The sequence below is a fragment of the Elaeis guineensis genome, chromosome 4 (genome assembly GCF_000442705.2).
Source record: "Elaeis guineensis isolate ETL-2024a chromosome 4, EG11, whole genome shotgun sequence".
Taxonomy (NCBI): domain Eukaryota; kingdom Viridiplantae; phylum Streptophyta; class Magnoliopsida; order Arecales; family Arecaceae; genus Elaeis; species Elaeis guineensis.
In genome coordinates, this window is record NC_025996.2 from 135,420,208 (window position 1) to 135,443,120 (window position 22,913).

The window sequence follows — 22,913 nt, forward strand, 5'->3', positions numbered from 1 at the left end:
CTATATATCGAGTGATCCAAAAATACATCTAATTCAATTTTATTTAGATTATTCAATTTTTAACTACTTGATGTATAGGCTAGAGGTTTCCAAATCATATGATTTTTTATGTGTAAGTAGTTTTGAAATAGTATATTTTATTCAATAGTTTGGATCATTGATGTAGGATCTCTATTATAGAGTTTTGATCTGATCAAATCTGAGTCTAAATTTAATCGATCTAATTCTAATCTAACTATATATATATATATATATATATATATATATATATATATATATATATATATATATATATATATATATAATTTAATTTTATTTAGATTATTCAATTTTTAACTACTTGATGCATAGGTTAGAGGTCTCCAAATCATATGATTTTTTATGTGTAAGTAGTTTTGAGATAGTATATTTTATTCAACAGTTTGGATCATTGATATAAGATCTCTATTATAGAGTTTTGATCTGATCAGATCTGAGTTTAAATTTAATCAATGTCATTCTAATCTGACTATATATATATATATATAATATTTGAAATATGAAAAATATATGAAAATATATAAAAAATTAGTAATTTATATATCTCAATAACCTCATTAGCAACATAATCATCCATATTTTTTTTTTTTTCCTGACTTGTAGAGGCCAAAAAAAAAAAAAAAGGGGTGTGCTCTTGCCTTTTTCTGTATTTCTGATGCAATCTATATGTTTGGTACAATTTGCCTTTCTTTGGGGCATTTATAAATAAATAAAGAGCACGGTGAATTACCGAGTCACCGACCATCAACCATTTGGATTTTTCTCAATGATGTATCACACTTGTCATTTGCAAGGGGAACACAGGTTACACAGCCCCCTGATTGCCACACCAGTCTAATCCCCACTAAACTGATGCTTGTATCCGAACACACACGCACCATCCAGCCATCCATCCCCTTTTGAACACGTATGCAAACAGCCAGCACGCAACACGTAGTACACACCCCGGGGGTGGGAGGGAGAGAGGCATCTTCTTTTTATCAGCAGAGAGCCGCCTCTTCCTTATCGCACCACCGCTGGCCAAGAACTCGGCCGATCGATCCGATCCTCCCGTCGATTGGATCTCCGGCGCTAGCTAGTTTCGTCTCTCTGGCTTTTCGTCGAACATTGCGTGGGGAGTGAGAGAAGAAGAGAGAGGCGATGAGAAGGGCTTGCAAGAGAAGCCGGGGCTTCGGCCGCAGGATCGTCGAGCTCTGCAACCGGGAGGTGGGCGACGTCTCCCCGAGATCCTTCGCCCATCGCATCGCGGCTTCCGAGGTTTGATCTCAAATCGTCTTTCTTTCTTTCCTTTTTTTTTTTTCCCCTTTTCGCCGCCAATATTCGAGTCTTATGCGGGGGCTATCTTGCGGCTTGAAAGAAGAATGATTTTTAGCGTGATTCGAAGATAGACCACACTAATCGGTAAGCCATAGGGGAAAAAAAAAAGATTTTCTACATGGAGAATTATGTGATCTTTTTTCCAAAAAACACTCATTGATCGCTTTGCTGTTAATTAAGAGGATTTATACGATCAAACGATTTTGTTATGGTGGAATCGAAGTGAAAATTTCAATTTTGTATTGCAACAAGAATAATTTCAAGATTTCTGATTTTACTGAAATTGACAATCGTTAGCTTCTTTGAGGAATTACTGGAAATTGGTTACAAGTTTTTGACACTGAAGATTAAAGTATTTGAGGAAATAGCTTTATGCTTCAGATATAGCTGTAGCCCTTTGATGACGTGAGAAACCCTAGAACATTTAGGTGGCAAATAAAAAAGAGTATATGCACGTATGCATGTATGTGCGAATGGATGAATTCAACATGTAGTTAATTTAATGATATTATAGATGGAGACTATCTTGGCTGTACGGACATCAAGACTAGGTGCTCGCCTTAATTATTTTGGAATATGGAGAATGTTATTTTTCATTTGTTTATCGTTTCTTTTATAGGCTTCTCTTTCATGTTTCGGCTGTCTTGACCTCTAGGTGCCTGCCTAGCACTTAGGTGCTAAGTGGTTCCTTGGCCACCAATCTGCCGCTTATGGTATTTTAAAGATTGAATTTAACCACGAGAAAACTAGTACATATCTCTGCAGTATAGCTATTCCATCAGAATATTCAAATATGACTGAACTATATGAAGTTTGAGTCATGCTTTTCTGAATTATTTCTTCACATACATCATATGATTGCAAGTGATTAATTATCAAAGTCACCTTGTAAGCTACTTTCCCTTGTCTGTTTGCTTGATTTGGTTCCTCTCTAGATTGCTAGTTAGTTTGGCATGGGAATTCTCGAAGGAGAATCTATGTGAGGTGGTCAACTTTTGCAAAAGTAATCAAGGGCACTTTAGAAGAAAAAAATAGTGCAAAACTTGCAAGGACTCATGTTATTGCATGTACATAATTGAGCTATTTTTTTAGGACCATGAGTTCATCAAATAGATGATTTGGTGTTGTTGTTTCAGCAAATTAGTCCTCAGGGGGATGTTAGTGGTGTTTAAGGAATATTTTAGAGTAATTTTTGGGAGCAACAGCTGGCTAGATTTTTTTTCTTTGTTTTAACTTTGTTGGATGTTGGTAGGGCATGTGTTGTATTTTATTTTGATTGTTTGGTTCCTTGTCTTCTTTAACGTGTAGAGCTGGGCATGACTTTGGCTAAGGCCCAAATGATATTGATTTATTTGTTTTAAGGGAAAGAGAAGGAGGAGGAAAAATGCCAACTACAAGCAAACATCCCTCCATGTAGTCCTTATTTATGTTCACTCTCCTTCCTCTCATTCCTTCCTCTCTTTATTCTCAACTGTTGTTTCATTTTGTAACGATCAAAACCCATGCATATCTAATTAGAAAGCAAGCTAAACTGGAAAGACTATCATCCTTGAAACTAATATTAAGTGGTGACAAATCCCCTTGTCATTCTGAAGGCTAGCCTACTCTACCTTAGTCCCTACCTTAATCATCAGGATTTTTGTCCCACTTAGTGTCCTTCTTCTGTAGAACTCTTTGCAATCTATTGTAAACTTTTTGAGGGTTTCACTGACAAGGGAGCAGTAGGAGAAGTTGGAAAACATAGCTTATGAATAAATTCATCCACCGTCTTTAGAAACAACATGATTTGTCATCAATGCTATAATGACCTTTAATTAAGTAGTAAACGTTACCTCTTTGGCAACAATAGTCATGTTAAATAGTTTCTTTTCAAATACAATTTCACAATGTTCATAATAATATCATATATATAATTGCTTTTCAAATCTTTGTCTGCAATTTGACTACTTGTGACATGTGTTACATACCAATTCTTCTCTTTTGTTAAACTAACAAAATCTTGAAAATACCAATTAATTTTTGTTTCTTATAAGTGATGCATTTTAAATTCTCTACTTTCTTTGTGCCTTTTAAAAACACCAGGAAAGCTAGCACATATATGTTGGTAGCTTATATTCTAGGATCTTAATAAGCATTCGACCATCAGGTTCTTTACAGTTGCATAGCTTATGCTTGCGATATAGACATTAAAATTAGTTTCCTTTCTTTCTTTCTTCTTCTTTTGGTTTTTTTTTTCATTTGCATACAAGAAATATTTATCAGGAGATAATTGTAAACTTGCAATGTTGAGGATGAAAAACATCCCTTCACTGTAGTGGTTATATGACAATAACATGATATCTAAGGGGTGTCCACTATGTGCTTCAAAATAAATAAATGGATATTAGGAAAGTCTGCAATGATTAAATGAAGGGATGATTTAAGTTTAAAATGCTGTTTTAAATGATGCTTAATGCGTCATACCTTGAACATATTCCTGTCATCTTGTTACCTCTCTATCTTTCTCTAGTTTTCCCTCTTGTTATCCACCTTGTAATTGAAGAGAACTGTTGTTTTTGTCCTTCATAAAAGAAGACTTGGTCCCTCATACTTTCTTCTTTCCCGCGCCCCCCAACCCAAAAAAAATAAAAGCCCCAAAAAAGAACCCATTTTCTCTTGGTTTCTGTTCCTCTTCTGTCTCGCTATTCTTCTAACTTCTCATGTAAAGGGGGAAGGTTGAAGTTTTTGGTTTGCTCTTTTGTTCTCTTACTGTCATCAAGGATTGCATTTTACATTTACCAGAACACAGTGAATAGAATATGGTATGGTGGTCATGTTGGTACCTTACAGGTCTTTAGATTATGTTTGGAGCAGTCTAGATCTTTGCTATGCTGTAAGTTACGAAAGGGTCTGCAATAGTGACCGATTACTTCAAATGCTCCTTTGTTTTGTGGAACTTCCATTGCCTGGAAGAGGGGGCCTTTATTTTAGGTTAGTTATTATGAAAATGGCTTGATGCTTCATATAATTCCTTTTGCAGATGGCCATCAAAGAGATGAAACAAGGCACATCGATTTTAGGTTAGATATCATGAAAATGGCTTGACGCTTCATATGATTCCTTTTGCAAGTGGCAATCAAAGAGATGAAATAACAAGGGTGTTGATAGATAGAACAACCAAAAAGTGGAATAGATAGAACAACCAAAACCACTCTCTTTTCCCTCAGCTGCCACTTCAAGGAGGATTCCATTTGTAAACTTGCATGAAGAGGCTCAGAAGCTTATATTTGCATTTCTCTTGTATTATTCTTTTTTAATTTAATTTTTATACTATTTTGATTAGGACTACAACTCTTATTTTAGGAACTATGTCACTTTCCAAAATTTTGGAAACTTTTATCTTGAAATAGATGTTAGTCTCAGGATAAGGAATGCAGAGTCATATTAGAAGGGTTAGCCTACAAGGATGGAGAGATATATGCAAAAGACATGAAACTCTTTAATGCTGATGGCCTGAAGCCATAGATTCTGTTTAAGTGGTGAAATCAAACTACAGATGTACAGTAGAAACTTAGCAAGAAGCTCAGTTTTCTGTAAGTTGAAGTGATACATGATCCTTCCTTTACCTTTAAAGTAGTCTTCCTTCTGCTATATAGGCTATTTCTAAGGAAAATGATGGGAATTTAACTGAATAATACATGTTCCTTTGCTGTTCTTGCAGATTCATCAGCCAATTGATGTATAAGCTGTGTAGTTTATAAACTGAAATAGATAGATTGTGTAGTTTATAAACTGAAATAGATAGATTGGCGCTGAAATTATTTGTTGGAATTTCCTTATATATTTTTATTTGCTTAAAACTGCTGTTATTGGGGAGAAATCAGCTTGTACTAATTGTAATTTTGAGATTCGATTTGTCATCATTCATCACATAGCGCACAAGAAACTTGGTAAAATGGCTGCTAATCAACTTGTTGAGTTCCTCTATTTGCACCTTTGTTTAAATCCTTCCTATTTGATTCTTTCTTGTCCATCTCTTCATCCCTAATTTATCTTGCCACCATTCTTCTCTATAGAATAATTAGTCCATTTTGACCATATGCTTTGCTCGTGCTCGTGATCTTAGTGTAAATTGTTTGGCATAGATATCAGTCTTTATTTTAGTGATTAGTCATCAAGTAGTTCTAGTGTTGCTCTTACTTTTTCCTCCTACCATTAGTCTCTGCTTTGTTGCTTTTGTTCCGCTGGCCACTTTGTGAATTCTGAATGCACAGGATCCTATAGTCTTCGACCAATTGTTCCTTAGCCATCCTATAACCTTAGGCTTTGTTATATTTGGTATCAGATCAAGATAATTCTAAGGCAGTTATTGCATATATCAAAAGCTTAAAGTTCGATTTTAGTTCCGATTGCACTTTCTTTTTTTCTTTTTTAAAAAATATTTGAATTAGCCTTCTGCATTAGGGACCATAGATTTCTAATTGTTGTCCTGATGTTCAACATAGGAATGAGGGGTACTTAATCACATACCATATCCATTTCATATACATATCAAATGCTGATATTTGCCAGATATTTCTAAGGTACATGTTTGGTACATCTGTAGAGTATCTTATTTTTTAAAATTTTAAAAAAACTCTGGATACTTCCCTGATACACTTGGAGATACTTCTCTGATACCTCCGAGTATGTGGAGAAGGTTGTTTGGGTTCTTTTATTAATATTAACCTAATGCCAGTTTTGTAGTCTATGGCTTTAATATTAACATATGAAGTATGGATTAAGGCATGTGGATTTGAATGATAAGTGAAAGAGTTGATATTGACTAAAGCATGGACTACATAATTTCAATAATTTACTATGCTTTATAAATGCTTTTGTACACTCTCTCTCTCTCTCTCGTACGGCCATTCATACATGTATGCATGCATATATTTATGTATAAAAAACACATGCACACACATAGGTATCGGCTAGAAAGTGGTTCGGCATGATACCGGTTTGGACCATGCCTTTCTGAGGCATACTAACATAGGGACAACTGGAGAGAGAAGGAGAGAGGGAGAAGGAGAGCGAAAAAGAGAGAGGGAGGGAGACAGAGGCTTCTAGATTCATCTGTGAGTTCGCAAGGACTTGATGACAATGGGGATGGCTTTATGATGGCTTTGTGACGGTGAGGATGGCTTTGTGAGGGCTCAAAGCAAGCTTGAGGCTTTGCTATCAATGTCTGGATCAGAAGGTTGTCTAGATCTGGCAAGAGAAAGGGTTCCAGGCATTGTGATGGGGATAGGCATTGAGAGAGAGAAAGAAAGGGGGGGAGCTTTGAGCACGAGACGGAGAGAGTGGTGTGAGATAGCTCTCAAAGCTCTCGGAGAGATTTTTTTTTTAAAAAAATATAACTTGAACCATTGAAATAGACTAAACCATTTTGGGTTGGTGTTGGTTCAGTACGGGCCAAACCGCTAGGTTTGGGTCAGTTTGGCAATCCTTGATCCCAGCCATATTGTATCTTACTTTTTCAAAGTTTTTATATCAACATTTCCATATTCTATACATAGATATTTTTGTCTCGGCTTCATAGTTCCATAGATTGTTCTAGGACAATTTTTGTTTTCCTTCCTCATAGATTCTAACTTTGGCATCTTGGATTTTTTTTTAAAAAAAATCATTTTCTATTATAGCTGCATATATCATGTCATGGTGTCATTTAGTGCATTTTGCTTCAATTTCAACATTCATAGAATCCTATCTTTGTTGTTGAAGTCTAACAACCAGAAGATGTCCTTTTTCCATGGAAGAAACAAAAAGAGAATAACATAGGTGTTGGGTATAAAATACCCACAGCCGAAGTCCTCAGCAGAATCAGCTCCAGGAGGACTCCGCCCGGACTCCTACGGGAACCGGACTCCGCCCGCGACATCAACTCCAGGAGGACTCCGCCCGGACTCCCACTGGAGCTGGACTCCGTCCACGACTCCAACCTCAAGGGGGACTCCGCCCGGACTCCTACGGGAACCGGGCTCCGCCCGCGACATCAACTCCAGGAGGACTCCGCCCGGGCTCCTACGGGAGTCGGACTCCGCACCTGACTTTAATTGCAGGAGGACTCCACCCGGACTCCTACGGGAGCCGGGCTCCGTCCTCAACATCAACTGCCGGTAAGCCTCGTCCGGACTCCTACGGGAGCCGGACTTCGTCTTTGACTTTAATTGCAGGAAGACTCCGCCCGGACTCCTACGGGAGCCGGGCTTCGTCCTCGACTCCAACGGCTGCAGACAGACTTCGTCCGGACTCCTACGGGAGCCGGACTCCGCCGACAACTTCAACCGCAAGTAGACTCCGCCCGGACTCCTACGGGAGCCGGACTTCGCACCTGATTTTGATTGCAGGGGACTCCGCCCGGACTCCTACGGGAGCCAGGCTCCGCCCGCGACTTCAACTCCGAGAGGACTTCGCCCGGACTCCCACGGGAGCCGGACTCCGCCCACGACTCCAACCTCAAGAGGGACTCCGTCCGGACTCCCACGGGAGTCGGGCTCCGTCGCCAACTTCAACCGCCGGTAAGATCCGTCCGGACTCCCACGGGAGCCGGACTTCGCACCTAACTTCAATTGCAGGAGGACTTCGCCCGGACTCCTACGGGAGCCGGGCTCCATCGCCAACTTCAACTACAGAAGGACTCCGTCCGAACTTCTACGGGAGCCGGACTCCGTCCGCCACATCAACTCTGAGAGGACTCCGCCCGGTCTCCTACGGGAGCCGAGTTTCGTCCTCGACACCAACGGCTGCAGACAGACTTCGTCTGAACTCCTGCGGGAGCCGGACCCTGCCCACGACCCCAACTGCAAGTAGACTTCGTCCGGGCTTCTACGGGTGCCGGACCTCGCTACCGACTCCAACCAAGCTCCGACCGACAAGTCTGGACCCCCTGGCGGGCCACAATAACGGACAACACTGCTCCACTCCCTGCGGCGGACCCTACGCGACCCCATTACTCCCTGACAGGCTGTATTAACGGCCATGATTCTGCTCCACTCCCTGCGGCGGATCCTGTGCGATTCTACCACCCCCAGATGAGTCACGACAGCGGATGCCGCTCCACTCCCCGTAACTGATCCCGCGTGGCAAGCCACGGTAATAGCCACGACCCCTCTCCACTACTCTCCGCAATAAATTCCTCCTGACTCTGGGCGACCCACTACCAGACGGTTACAGGCGTCGCTATCAATCTGTTGCCCTCTCCGTCTATAAAAGGGAAACCCCAGATACGTTATTCGATAAGCTCTCATCTTTCATCTAAAAACTTTGCTAATTTCTCCGTTCGAGCACTCCATTCTTGTTGAGGCAGAGAACTGACTTGAGCGTCGGAGGGTCTTGCCGGAGCAACCCTACCTCCGGTTTAGACTTCCTTTGCAGGTCCCGGCGGCGACCGCGACTTCCTCGACTCCAGCTTCTCCGGCGCAAGCGGATTTTTGCACCAACAGGATTGGCGCTAGAGGAAGGGTCTGTGTCTTCGCAATACCCTTGTTCTTAAAGGAGCGCTCAACGGATCCACCTCCGGTCATCTTATCCGGCACCCACTCCTCCTTTCCTCATTTGATGCCTTTTCGCGAGGCATTCGCACAACTACCTCCGACTATGGTCGCCGACAAGGAGTGGCCGGACGATCGGCCTCTATCGGATTCCGTCAACACCATTTCGGGAGGATCCCGGCTGGAGGCAACCAACATACCGGCTGCATCCCCCAAGCGGCAAAAGGTTGAAGAACCCATAACCTTTACCGAAGAAGACACCCAGGGAGTCCAATTCCCTCATAACGACGCAGTCGTAGTTTCTTTGAATATAGCAAATTACGACGTCCGTCGCATTCTTGTCGACAACGGAAGTTCGGCCGATATCTTGTTCTACGACGCCTTTTCAAAAATGTCCGCTCTTGGCGGTCATCTGAGGCCGATTTGCTCCCCCCTGGTAGGGTTTACCGGTGACGCCGTTCCGACAGAAGGAATGATAGCTTTGACTGTGGCCGCGGGTCAATATCCAAAGCAATCCAGGGCTCTGGTGAATTTCTTGGTGGTGAAGGCGCCGTCCGCCTACAATGCAATCCTTGGCCGACCCGGCCTCAATGCTCTCCGAGCTGTCGTTTCGACCTACCATTTGAAGTTGAAGTTCCCCACCAACCAGGGGATCGGAGAGGTCCGGGGAGATCAAGCCCTGGCCAGACACTGCTACAACATCGCCTTGCAAAGAAGCGATCAGGCTGACCCCTGTCCCGTCGATGGACTAGATGCTCGCGATGACCTCACCGAAGAAAAGGGCAGCCCAATCGAAGATCTGGTACCAATCCCTTTGAATGATGGGAACGCGGAGCATGTGACGCTAATTGGCTCCAACCTGGGGGAGGAGGTGCGGACGCGTCTTATTGATTTTCTACGAAGGAATGCGGACATTTTCGTTTGGGTTCCAGCAGACATGCCGGGGATTGACACGGAAGTCATGGAGCATCATCTGGCCGTCGATCCAAAGCATCGATCGACGAAAGAAAAAATTCGGAGTCATACCTCGGAGAGGCAGAAGGTGATAGCCGAGGAAGTGGATAAGCTCCTCAAGGTCGGATTCATTAAGGAAGTCAATTATCCTGATTGGATTTCCAATGTTGTTCTGGTCAAAAAAGCAAACGGCAAGTGGAGGATGTGCATAGACTTCAAAAAGCTGAATAAGGCTTGTCCAAAGGACAGCTACCCCCTTCTCAGAATTGACCAACTGGTGGACGCGACCTCAGGCCATGAGCTCCTCACCTTTATGGACGCGTTCTCCGGCTATAATCAAATTAGAATGGCGTCGAAAGATGAAGAAAAGACAGCTTTCATCACTAATCGCGGCCTTTACTGTTACAGGGTCATGCCTTTCGGCCTCAAGAATGCGGGCGCAACCTACCAACGGTTGGTGAACAAAATCTTCAAAGAGCAGATCGGCCGAAACATGGAGGTCTACGTGGACGATATGCTCGTAAAAAGCAAGTCTTCCAGAAATCATGTCGCCGACCTCGAGGAGACCTTTGACGTTCTCCGAAATTATAGAATGAAGCTGAACTCAACTAAATGTGCTTTCGGAGTAACCTCAGGAAAGTTCTTGGGCTTCATGGTATCAGGGCGCGGGATTGAGGCCAATCCAGAGAAAATTCGCGCCATCCAGGAGATGACCGCCCCAAAGTCGATCAAAGAGGTTCAGCGCCTCACAGGGAGGATAGCGGCTCTTAATCGCTTCGTCGCGAGGTCGGCCGAATGGTGCTTGCCCTTCTTTCAAACCCTCAAGCAGCCGAAGAACTTCTGTTGGACCTCTGAGTGCCAACAGGCGTTCGAAGAGTTAAGAAGCTACCTTAGCTCACCCCCGCTGTTGGCAAAGCCTGAACCTGGGGAGGAACTATTTTTATACCTAGCGGTCTCTCCCATGGCCCTCGCGGCCGTCCTTGTCAAAGAAGAAATGAAAGTCCAGCGACCAGTCTACTACATTAGCCGCGCGCTGAGGGACGCCGAGACCAGGTACACCAAATTAGAAAAACTGACCTACGCCTTGTTGGTTGCAGCTCGGAGGCTCCGACCCTACTTTCAAGGGCACACCGTGACGCTACTCACCGATCAACCGATTAAGGCGGTTTTGCACCGGGCTGACACCTTCGGAAGAATGGCAAAATGGGCGATCGAGCTCACGGAATTCGACATCAACTACAGACCTAGACCAGCAGTAAAGGCCCAAATACTGGCAGATTTCATCGTAGAGTGCACCATTCCAGAGGAGGCCGAACCTGAGCAAAGCAAAGTTGACGACCTGAAGTCTCAACCGAACTCCCCCAACGAAGAGACCAATCCCTCCGATCGCTTTTGGACCCTCTATGTGGACGGATCTTCCAACATGTCGGGCGCAGGTGCAGGCCTGATCTTGGCCAGTCCGGAGGGAGTCATCGCGGAGTACGCTCTGCGTTTCGAGTTCCCCGCAACAAACAATGGAGCGGAATATGAAGCTCTGATCGCCGGACTAAGGATCGCCAGAGAGCTGGGAATAAGTCAGCTCCGGGTGCACAGTGATTCTCAACTGGTGGTGGGGCAAGTCAGCGGGAGTTACGAAGCGCGGGAGGACAGTATGGCCAGATACCTTGAGAAGGTAAAAGAGCTCACCCCCGCCTTCAGCAGCTTCAACATTAGACAGATTCCAAGGCTGGAGAATACCAGAGCCGATCTTCTCTCCAAGCTGGCGACATCGGCTCCGGCCGAATTACCCAAAGGCGTCCTCTTTGAAGTTCTAAAACACCCGAGTACAGAAGAATCGCGGCCCGTAATGGAGATCGACCACGAGCCCAGCTGGGTCGACCCGCTGATAACCTATCTCAGAGATGGAGTTCTTCCCCAGGACGCGAAGGAGGCTCGGAAGCTCCGAAATCAAGCCTCCCGGTACATCCTTTATGAGGGCAAATTGTACAAAAGATCATACTCCTTGCCCCTCTTGAAATGCCTCTGGCCCTCGGAAGCTAACTACGCCTTGTGGGAAGTACATGAGGGGATTTGCGGAAACCATTTGGGGGCTAGATCTTTATCCCACAAGCTGCTCCGACAGGGATATTACTGGCCAACGATGCATCGTGATTCGATTGAATATGTCAAAAAGTGTGATCGATGCCAGAGATACGCCAACATCCAGAGACAGCCCACCACCGAGCTCGCACCCTTGAGTGCCCCATGGCCTTTTGCACAATGGGGGATGGATATCCTTGGCCCTTTTCCCATGGCATCTGGGCAAAGGAAGTTCCTCCTCGTAGCGATCGACTACTTCACCAAATGGGTTGAAGCCGAACCACTAGCAAAAATCACGGAAGCAAAAGTACAAGATTTCGTCTGGAAATCGATCGTGTGTAGGTTCGGTCTGCCTAGAACCCTAATCACAGATAATGGACGACAATTTGCGGGAGCGAAATTTGCCGAATTCTGTGAAGATCTAAACATCTCCCACAACTTCACATCAGTAGCCCATCCCCAGGCGAACGGCGAAGCTGAGGTGACCAACAGAACCCTTTTGCAGGGGATTAAGACAAGGCTTGAAAAAGCGAAAGAAACTTGGGCGGACGAACTTTATCATGTGTTGTGGGCGTATCGAACTACTCAGAGGCTACCTACGGAGGAGACCCCTTTCACTTTAGCCTTCGGTACGGAAGCCGTCATCCCCATCGAGCTTAAACTCCCGTCAGCACGAGTCGTGGCGTTCGACGAACATCAAAGTTCGCAAGGTCTTAGAGCCAACCTCGACCTACTGGAAGAAAGACGAGAGATAACTCAGGTTCGGATGGCAGCCTACAGACAGAAGGTTGCTCGATATTACAACGCCCGGGTTAAGAACAAAGCCTTTGGAGCGGGACATCTAGTGCTTCGACGAGCCGCTGTCTCGCAACCTCAGGACCGAGGGAAACTCGCCCCAAACTGGGAGGGACCGTATGAAGTCAAAGTAGTCCGGCCCGGAACTTATTATCTTAAGGAACTCGGAGGAGCCGACCTCCCGCGACCGTGGAGCTCGAAAAACTTACGGATGTACTACCAGTAACTTCATTTTAATTGAAAATCACATACCTATATGTCCTTGGACAATGCAAACAAATTGTATCAAAAATGAAAGGGAAACCTCGTCCCGACAAGGTCGAAGGCCCGGTTCCATTTAGACCGGATGGGGGGAGAGGACTTACAACGCCCTAATGTGCCCCCACAGCCATGTCAGGAACAGGAGGAGAACCTCGTCCTGACATGAGCAAGGTCGAAGGCTCGGTTCCATTTAGACCGGATGGGGGGAGAGGCCCTACAACGCCCATATGCGCCCCCACAGCCCTGTTAGGGACAGGAGGAGAACCTCGCCCTAACTTGAGCAAGGTCGAAGGCCCGGTTCCATTTAGACCGGATGGGGGGAGAGGCCCTACAACGCCCTAATGTGTCCCCACAGCCATGTCAGGAACAGGAGGAGAACCTCGTCCTGACATGAGCAAAGTCAAAGGCTCGGTTCTTTTAGACCGGATGGGGGGAGAGGCCTTACAGCGCCCTAACGCGCCCCCACAGCAGGGTCGGGAACGGGAGGAGAACCTCGCCCTGGCTCGAGCAAAGTGGAAGGCCCGGACTCTTACGGGAGCCGGGCTCCGTCCACGACGTCAAGGAAGACTCCACCCGGACTCCTACGGGAGCTGGCTCCGTCCACGACGCCAAGGAAGACTCCACCCGGACTCCTACGGGAGCCGGGCTCCGCTCACGACTCCAATCACAGGAGGGTTCCGTCCGGACTCCCCCGAGAGCCGAACTTCGCCTTGACTTCAGTGGAAAAAATTCCGGGCGAAAAGGAAAAAGGAAGGCAATGGACCATGACAGCTACGATTGAAAAACGGACAGCGGTCGAGGTACAGAAAACTCTGTCACCGCAAGGACTGGGGCTCCCGTCGGGAGTCCCAGCTCTTGAGGAAGTTTTCGACACAAAATAGGACAACTTACTTAGGGTGACAGAAGCTCGGATCCCCGAATTCAAGCCCTAGGAGGGACTTCAGGCCCGAATGGCCCCAAGCGAGCCTGCAGCCATTGACGGAAAAATGACAACCGGGTATCTTCGAACGGCGTAAAAGTCGAAAAGGAGCTCGGCAAATAACAATCCTACACGAATAAAAGAGGTCGTCGATGACCTTAGGACGACGTGAAAAAGAAAAGAAGAAAAGGAGGAAGAGAGAAGAAAGAAGAATAAAGAAGTTCGACAGACGACTATTCGATGCAAGATGCAGACGAGGTAACAAAATCTCCTTTTCATTTTTCAACCAACAAGGTGTACGTTACAAGACCCGGTGGGCCAGAAAAAAAAAAAAAATAATAATAATAAATACATCATCGACGACATCGAGAACACGGTTTGGAAAGGATACACCGGAAGCCGCTTCAAGCTGCAAACTTCTCTTCCCATTTCGTGTCCAGTGCGTGTGGCGGGCCTATCGGCTTTCGCCCCGCCTTGCTTCGCCCCACCTCCGAAGTCCCAACCTCAGGGGGAAAAGGATGGGATAGATTCCCGGGGGCGGTAAGGGCAACGGCAGCGGCGACGAAGACCTGTTTCAAGAAGAACCGGAGTCACCCTGGGGGCAACGGTGGCGCCAGAGATATGCGTCATCACCGAATACTCCGTGGTAATCACCGTCCAAAACGCTCCGGCAAGGTCGGCATGCGCTACTTCCACCGCCCCCGCAACAAGTTTTACTGCCCCACCGTCGACGTCGACCGCTTCTGGTCCCTCGGCCCCGACGGCGTCAAGGATCCCGCTACAGCTTGTGACGACAGCTCTGCCCTCTTGACCGGTATCACCCCGCCTTGCTACTCCGAAATTCTCGGGCAGAATACCTTTACCGGCGGCCTCCGTTATTAAACCCCTGTTGTTGAAGGAATTCTTCCTTGAGCCCCCTTTGAAACGACGGGGATCCTTAGCGGCCACTTGATGACCGGAGAACTCACCGGCCGCTGTTCTCCTCCTCGCCTTCCTCCAAGCCCTAGACATCCCTTCGAGGATGGCCTCCGGGGTGGAGGACATGACGTGGGAACCCCTTAGAGAAGAATCGAGGGGCTAAAGACGGCAAGGACCGATGCGGAGGAAGTGGCTGAGTAGCTAGGCTCTCAGACGAAAGAAATGTGCCGTTCTCTCGGCAGGATGAAGCCCCGAAGGAAGAGTAGGGGGTTTAAATAGCCAACGGATCTTAGCGCAGTTATGGCGACGGGTGTCCCTAGGCCAATTGGTGCATGCCACGTGTCCCGCGTGTCCCACTCGCCGCTATCGAGGATTGACTGTTCGCAAATTTTCGTAGCGCGACGCTTGGGATCACGTTTCGGCGGGAGTTCCGAAAAGACTCTTCAGGTCGCCTTAACCGGAAAAAGGGCTCTAACGTGCGCACATGTAATGCCAAAATATCTGGGGGCGGCAGTGCGCAGGATTCGAGGGGACGGTTTCGGCTGTGCCCATCTCTCTGTACTTCCTTCGTTCGAAATTCAAACTCGGAAGTAGGGGGACTGGTGTTGGGTATAAAATACCCACAGCCGAAGTCCTCAGCAGAATCAGCTCCAGGAGGACTCCGCCCGGACTTCTACGGGAACCGGGCTCCGCCCGCGACATCAACTCCAGGAGGACTCCGCCCACGACTCCAACCTCAAGGGGGACTCCGCCCGGACTCTTACGGGAACCGGGCTCCGCCCGCGACATCAACTCCAGGAGGACTCCGCCCGGGCTCCTACGGGAGCCGGACTCCGCACCTGACTTTAATTGCAGGAGGACTCCCCCCGGACTTCTACGGGAGCCGGGCTCCGTCCTCAACATCAACTGCCGGTAAGCCTCGTCCGGACTCCTACGGGAGCCGGACTTCGCCTTTGACTTTAATTGCAGGAAGACTCCGCCCGGACTCCTACGGGAGCCGGACTTCGTCCTCGACTCCAACGGCTGCAAATAGACTTCGTCCGGACTCCTACGGGAGCCGGACTCCGCCGACAACTTCAACCGCAAGTAGACTCTGCCCGGACTCCTACGGGAGCTGGACTTCGCACCTGATTTTGATTGCAGGGGACTCCGCCCGGACTCCTACGGGAGCCGGGCTCCGCCCGCGACTTCAACTCCGAGAGGACTCCGCCCGGACTCCCACGGGAGCCGGACTCCGCCCACGACTCCAACCTCAAGGGGGACTCCGCCCGGACTTCCACGGAAGCCGGGCTCCGTCGCCAACTTCAACCGCCGGTAAGATCCGTCCGGACTCCCACGGGAGCCGGACTTCGCACCTAACTTCAATTGTAGGAGGACTCCGCCCGGACTCCTACGGGAGCCGGGCTCCATCGCCAACTTCAACTGCAGAAGGACTCCGCCCGAACTTCTATGGGAGCCGGACTCCGTCCGCCACATCAACTCTGAGAGGACTCCGCCCGGTCTCCTACGGGAGCCGAGTTCCGTCCTCTACACCAACGGCTGCAGACAGACTTCGTCCGAACTCCTGCGGGAGCCGGACCCTGCCCACGACCCCAACTGCAAGTAGACTTCGTCCGGGCTTCTACGGGTGCCGGACCTCGCTACCGACTCCAACCAAGCTCCGACCGACAAGTCTGGACCCCCTGGCGGGCCACAATAACGGACAACACTGCTCCACTCCCTGCGGCGGACCCTACGCGACCCCATTACTCCCTGACAGGCTGTATTAACGGCCATGATTCTGCTCCACTCCCTGCGGCGGATCCTGTGCGATTCCACCACCCCCAGATGAGTCACGACAGCGGATGCCGCTCCACTCTCCGTAACTGATCCCGCGTGGCAAGCCACGGCAATAGCCACGACCCCGCTCCACTACTCTCCGCAATAAATTCCTCCTGACTCTGGGCGACCCACTACCAGACGGTTACAGGCGTCGCTATCAATCTGTTGCCCTCTCCGTCTATAAAAGGGAAATCCCAGATACGTTATTCGATAAGCTCTCATCTTTCATCTAAAAACTCTGGTAATTTCTCCGTTCGAGCACTCCATTCTTGTTGAGGCAGAGAACTGACTTGAGCGTCGGAGGGTCTTGCCGGAGCAACCCTACCTCCGGTTTAGACTTCCTTTGCAGGTCCCGGCGGCGACCGCGACTTCCTCGACTCCAGCTTCTCCGGCGCAAGCGGATTTTTGCACCAACAATAGGCATTCTTGGCAACAAGCTGTCTAACTCTGTCTGTGCTAGAAATGCTGCGGCAGATGAATTGGGTATTGTCAGATAATTTTGGTTGTCTATGTTTGAGTTGTCATGGCTCTTTTACAAATTACAACGTAGGGATCTGCCTTTACCTGCTGGAGCTGCCGAGGCCATCATGGTACTTAGGGTGCACATGACTGCTATGATATGGAGGAGTTTGTGATGTCAGTGATGATGTTGCATGAGTATGATTAGGGAAGATGCAAATGATCCTTAGGATCATTTGGATCCTCATTTAAATAGTTAATTGATTGGCTAGATAATCTTGAATACTTTGACTTTATGAAGTTCCTTGAAGGTAAGTAAGTATGATGAGTTCTAATGAGGGTAAAGAAAGTGGATGTTTTGATTCTATTGACTTCAATCAACAAGTGAGTAGAAAAAAGGCAAACACGAAGTCAAAGTTTGGGCTATAATAAAGATATATTGATGAAAACCACCTCTCTTTTTTTTTTTTGTGATTACATATGCTTATTCAGTAGCACTTGCTAACTTGAAAATAAGGAATCTTCTCTCTAAAATCCATGGGGAAACTCCACTCGCCCTTTAAGTGATTTATGAGGGCAAGCAGTTCATAGTTGGATGAATTGCTGGATTACATAGGGCCAGATTTTCCTATATAATCTTTCTTTGCAGCTGAAATCTTTTAACTAGGATGACATTTCCACCTTGGAATCTCCCAGAATCTTGAACCTTCACCTGCTTCCCAAATGCTTCAAGTTTTTGTAAAATATCGACTTACCCGGATCCACGTGCGCACTTACTACCTACTCTAGAGTCTGGCAATTAAGTACTCTGTCATTGATTGGATTGGCAGCCAGGATGCAACTACTGACTAGTCAACAAAGGAGTAGTTTACCACTGTACCATATGAAATTCATTTTCTGTTGGCACAATATATACGGGCATGTGTGGGCTGAGAGTGCGAGTAGGGGGAAGGGTGGACCATGTGTTGATACTGCACCTGGATACTATCTCAAGGAATCAGTTCCACGCTCAAAGCTATTATCTAAAATTATTGATAAAACTTTCCATATTGAAAAACCAAATTAATTTTATTGTGCCGAGAGACAATCTGGGAGCCTCAACTTCTGTTCAACTTCTCGCTTTGATTAAGAAGCTAAGAAGAATGCGGCCTTCATCACATCAGGTGTAGGGAAAGAACAGGTTTATGTCTTTTGGAAACTTCTAAAGGCCTAAAAAACCAATTAATTTTCTTTTTTCTTTTAATTCGTGCATTTATCACATTTAGGAATATTCTTGGATGGTTTTATTGATTTCTTTATCACCGAGGGTCCGAAAATTTTGCATGATATGCAGCTTTCCCCAAATTTCTTTTCTAAATCCTTAATGAATCTAAAATATTTCTATGAATAGTCATTTTTCTAATTTGGTTTTATGTGTAGGTTGCATTTGGTAGCTGGCAATCTATCCAGATTGCTAGCAATTTAATGTGATAATCTGGATTACTGTGTTTAGTATACTTTTTAGATGGTAATCCAGATTACCTTGGCAATCCAGATTGTCACATAGAAGGTAATCTGGATTGTCTTGGGGAGGGGTGGCTATCCAGATTACCACTTCTGTGCCAATGTTGCAATAAAAATTTTGAACAAAATTATCCTTTAAAGAAATCATACAACTTATTATCCAACCCTCCCCCCTCCCCCTCACCCCCCCTCCGTGTGCACTCTCGGCCCGCGGCTCCTCCACGCCCGTTCCTACCACCCCCATGGCTCTACACGCGCCCGCCCTTCCCCAACTCCCCAGTGCCCGCGGTTTCCCAGAATCCTCGGCCGCCACTTCTCCGCACCACCACCACACCTACATAGAGCACCGGGCAAATTTATTGAGGGTATTTTGGGGATTTGATTTCACATTATCGGTATTCTGATTGTCATACCAAGCATATCAATCAAAATTTTCAATAATTTTACTATAACATTACCTGTGTGTACCAAACACAATAATCAACATTATTGACAATTTAATGGTGGCAATCTTTACTGAAGGCAATCCACATTACCTTCAAAGATTGCTTGGCAATACACCAAACGCAACCTAAGGTACTATGTATCATGACTTGATGTTTCCCTTGTTTGAATGACTACCTTGCTAACTTGCTTAATTGGAGCTACATAGGATATTCTCCTTGAATTTTGTGTTCTATACATATTTTATCTTATATTTTTTTTTAACAGGACCTTGTTCTGCGCTTGGGAATCCATAAAAAACTGGAGAAGCATCGAGGCTGTGTGAATACTGTTAGCTTCAATGCAGATGGCGATATTCTTGTGTCTGGTTCTGATGACAGAATGGTAATTTTGTGGAATTGGGATGCTGGTCTTGTTAAATTGTGCTTCCACTCAGGTCATTCAAACAATGTTTTTCAAGCAAAATTCATGCCATACATGGAGGATCGGATCATTGTTACCTGTGCTGCAGATGGGGAGGTATGTGCTGTTCCCATTCTCCCTCCCTCCCTTTAAACCTCAGCTGTTATGTATTGTGGACATGAAAGGAATGCATATATTTCCTTTATATCACCAGGTGAGACATGCTGAGATACGTGAAGGTGGAAAGGTGTTGACTTCATTGCTAGCCCAACATGAAGGACGGGCTCATAAGTTAGCCATTGAGCCTGGAAGCCCTTACATATTTTATACCTGTGGTGAAGATGGCCTAGTTCAACATGTGAGTTCTTTATAAGATTTACATTTTCTCCAGTTCCTTTGTAAGCATGAGTCGCTTTTACATAAGGCTAACAAAGTCACCATTTATGCAGTTTGATTTGAGAACAAAATCTGCTACAAAGCTATTTACATGCAAATCTTTTCCTGATAGATTGGAGTATCAGGAAACCGTTCAGCTAAATGCTATTGCAATAGATCAAAGGAACCCCAATTTTTTTGCAATTGCAGGAACTGATGAATATGCTCGAGTTTATGACATCCGCAAGTACAAATGGGATGGATCAACTGATTGTGATTATCCAACCAACTGTTTCTGCCCACCACATCTTATTGGTGATGGACATGTTGGAATAACAGGTTTGGCATTCTCAGACCAGAGTGAGCTGCTGACCTCATACAGTAATGAGCTGATTTATCTTTTCACTAAAGATCAAGGTTTGGGACCCAACCCAGTCCATAAATCCCCAAAACCTGCAGCCAAGGACATTGAGACTGGAGATGGGTCCAAATCATTTTCATCATCATCCCCTGCTGATGCAAATCTGCCTGAACCTCAAGTATACAAGGGACACCATAACCGTGAGACTGTGAAGGGTGTGAGCTTTTTTGGTCCCAACTGTGAGTATGTCACTAGTGGGTCAGACTGTGGCCGAATCTTCATTTGGAGGAAGAGAGATGGGGAATTGTTGCGTGCCATGGAAGGAGACAAGTATGTGGTAAATTGTATTGAACCTCATCCATATGGCACCGTGATTGCAAGTAGCGGCATTGAGAATGATGTTAAGATTTGGACTCCCAATGCCCTGGAACCAGCCCCACCAGTAAATATGGATGAGGTATGAATTCTGCTGCTTTCCACTTGCATTTCAATTGCTTTTTGCTATTGCACTATTGGTTCTTTTTTAGCACAATTGGTATCAATTGTCTTCATTTGATGTTTGTATTTTCAGGATTTTTGTCCACAGTTTCTTATTTACCCTTCAAACTATGAATAGTGCACATATGCGCCTTCTAAAAGTACAAAATTTGAATGTGAAGTCTTATTATAATGTTGCAGTCACTTCATTCTTATCTTAGTTTGTCTAGGTTAAAGTTAACTTGGAGATTAACTGTTTTCCCTTAGTTATTCTTAAATTTTGAAAAGTTTTTGTGGAGAATATATGAAATTTAAACCGATAATTCATTTGTACCTTTCATACTTCTGAGGACATGTAAACAGTCGAGTACTTTTCAAAGGTTTTATTCCCAAAAATCCTTGTAAACCAAAAGAAAAGTAATCATGTTGTTTCTTCTTCTTTTTTTTTAAATAAAGGAAAATAATGTTGTTACTTATCATTTGGAGCGTTTAAGCAAACTGCAGGACCTTGTATGCAAGTTTCAAATTTTTAGAAGGGTCATGTGAGTTGTAAACTTTTAGACGGGCACATGCAAGTTTCATATTTTTGGAGCAGCACGTATACAAGTTTGACTTTTTGAAGGGGTGTATTTGTGTTGCTCCTTTGAGAGGTAAATGATCAAATGAACACTTTTTAAAGGATATACATGGCTAAAAACCGATTGTGTTTTTAGAATAATTAATTGTATATAATCACTCTATTTAGGTGCTTTTCATATTGTCTCCAGAAAATGTGCTTTTCTGTTTGTAGAAATTTCAGATCTTGTAGATCATGTCCGATGGTTTATATTTTCATTTTGCAATCTCTGTTTCTGGATTTGGCAATGTCTATTAATGAGCAAACTTGTTTTTCCGCATCTTCATCTGACTAGCCATCCGTGACCATGTACTATTTAGTGCATCTCGTATCCTACTTTTGTCAAAATAAAACGTAAGCATTTTGAGCCCTACACTAGATTTTCTAGCTGAAATTCTCCCCCTGCCAACTGGAAAAATTGATTTGAGTTTTCAAGGCTTTACATAGAGTGGACAGCAGAGAAAGTGCTAATTTCTCTGCTGCTCCATGAGTAATGAAGGTACCGATGGCTGTTCAAATTGATTGCTCTAAACTTGATGACTATGACTATTACTATGGCGATGACTAATCAACTATGACATTGATGGTGATGATGATTTCTATGTTCATGGTGATAATGATGATGATGTTGGTCCTGTTCATTATGATCTTGATGATCATCATGATGGAAATGTTGGTGACATTTGTGATGATGGCCTTGACGATACGGCTCCTGCGATATTACCAGTTAAAGCGGCATAAGAGAAGAAGCAGATTTTACCGATTCTCATTCCCGGAAGACATGATAGCGCAGGTGTTGGCAATGCAGCGGCGACGTTCCAACTCGGGGCACCGTGGTGAAGACTGGCCAGGTAATGCTGACCTGGTGGATCTTATAATGCAGTTGACAGATGGAAATAGTTCTTCTGATGAGAATGGAGATTCGTCTGGGAATCCAGGGGATTGTATAGTCAACTGAATGACGCATTTACCATGAACAGAAACTCTAGAAAATTGTACATATGAATAACTTATACTTTTTTGCTTTGAGACTATTTTAACTTTTCTTTATTTAATAGTTATTTCTATCCCTACATCTATCAAATGGGTCTATACTTCTGGAGTTAGCATCGCAATAAGCAAAGCATGCATTAACAATTTATGTAACCTGAAAATCTTGTACATATGAATAAATTCTAATATTCTATTTAGAGTTGACAATATAGCTTGCTGATTTAATGTATCTTTATTCTCATTTATTTGTTGGATGATGCTATAGATACAGAGTTAGCATTCCCACAGGCCAGTTATATCTTATCATGGTGGCGGCTCGTATTGTCGTCATTTATCTATTTTGTCATGGAGGACAATTTAATTAGAAAATGGTGGGCATTAACCTCATATATTTGTTGGATGATGTTTTTTGTTAGATATAGAGTTGGCCCGCAGGCCAGTTATACCTTGTCATGGTGGCAGCTCGTATGGTTGTCATTTATCTATTTTGTTATGGAGGACAATTTAATTAGCAAATGGAGGGCAGGTTAATGCCTCTGCATGGTGCATGTGGGATGTGACACCAACTGGAACATACATTACTAAGTTTTTACACAGTTTCAGTCAAATGTTTTCTGGAGTAAAGTTGTTCAGGTTGGCGATTGAAAAGTGCAGCGCCCAAGAGACAAC

At 45.1% G+C, this 22,913-nt stretch overlaps 1 protein-coding gene across 1 annotated transcript; it reads left to right on the forward strand.

Moving 5' to 3' along the window:
• Positions 1-1,024: 1,024 nt before the first annotated feature.
• On the forward strand, positions 1,025-22,451 carry LOC105042570 (uncharacterized). The gene is made up of 5 exons (XM_010919853.3): positions 1,025-1,296; positions 19,288-19,539; positions 19,637-19,780; positions 19,872-20,615; positions 21,979-22,451. The coding sequence occupies exons 1-5, from the start codon at positions 1,180-1,182 to the stop codon at positions 22,207-22,209; spliced, it is 1,488 nt and encodes a 495-aa protein (XP_010918155.1). The 5' UTR covers positions 1,025-1,179; the 3' UTR covers positions 22,210-22,451.
• Positions 22,452-22,913: the final 462 nt, after the last annotated feature.

Bases quoted from the DNA above. Each gene is read 5' to 3' on its own strand.
- LOC105042570 (XM_010919853.3), top strand. From the start codon at position 1,180: ATGAGAAGGGCTTGCAAGAGAAGCCGGGGCTTCGGCCGCAGGATCGTC. The intron at 19,540-19,636 runs GTATGTGCTGTT...TTATATCACCAG, and splicing joins CCTGTGCTGCAGATGGGGAG to GTGAGACATGCTGAGATACG. The intron at 19,781-19,871 runs GTGAGTTCTTTA...CCATTTATGCAG, and splicing joins AAGATGGCCTAGTTCAACAT to TTTGATTTGAGAACAAAATC.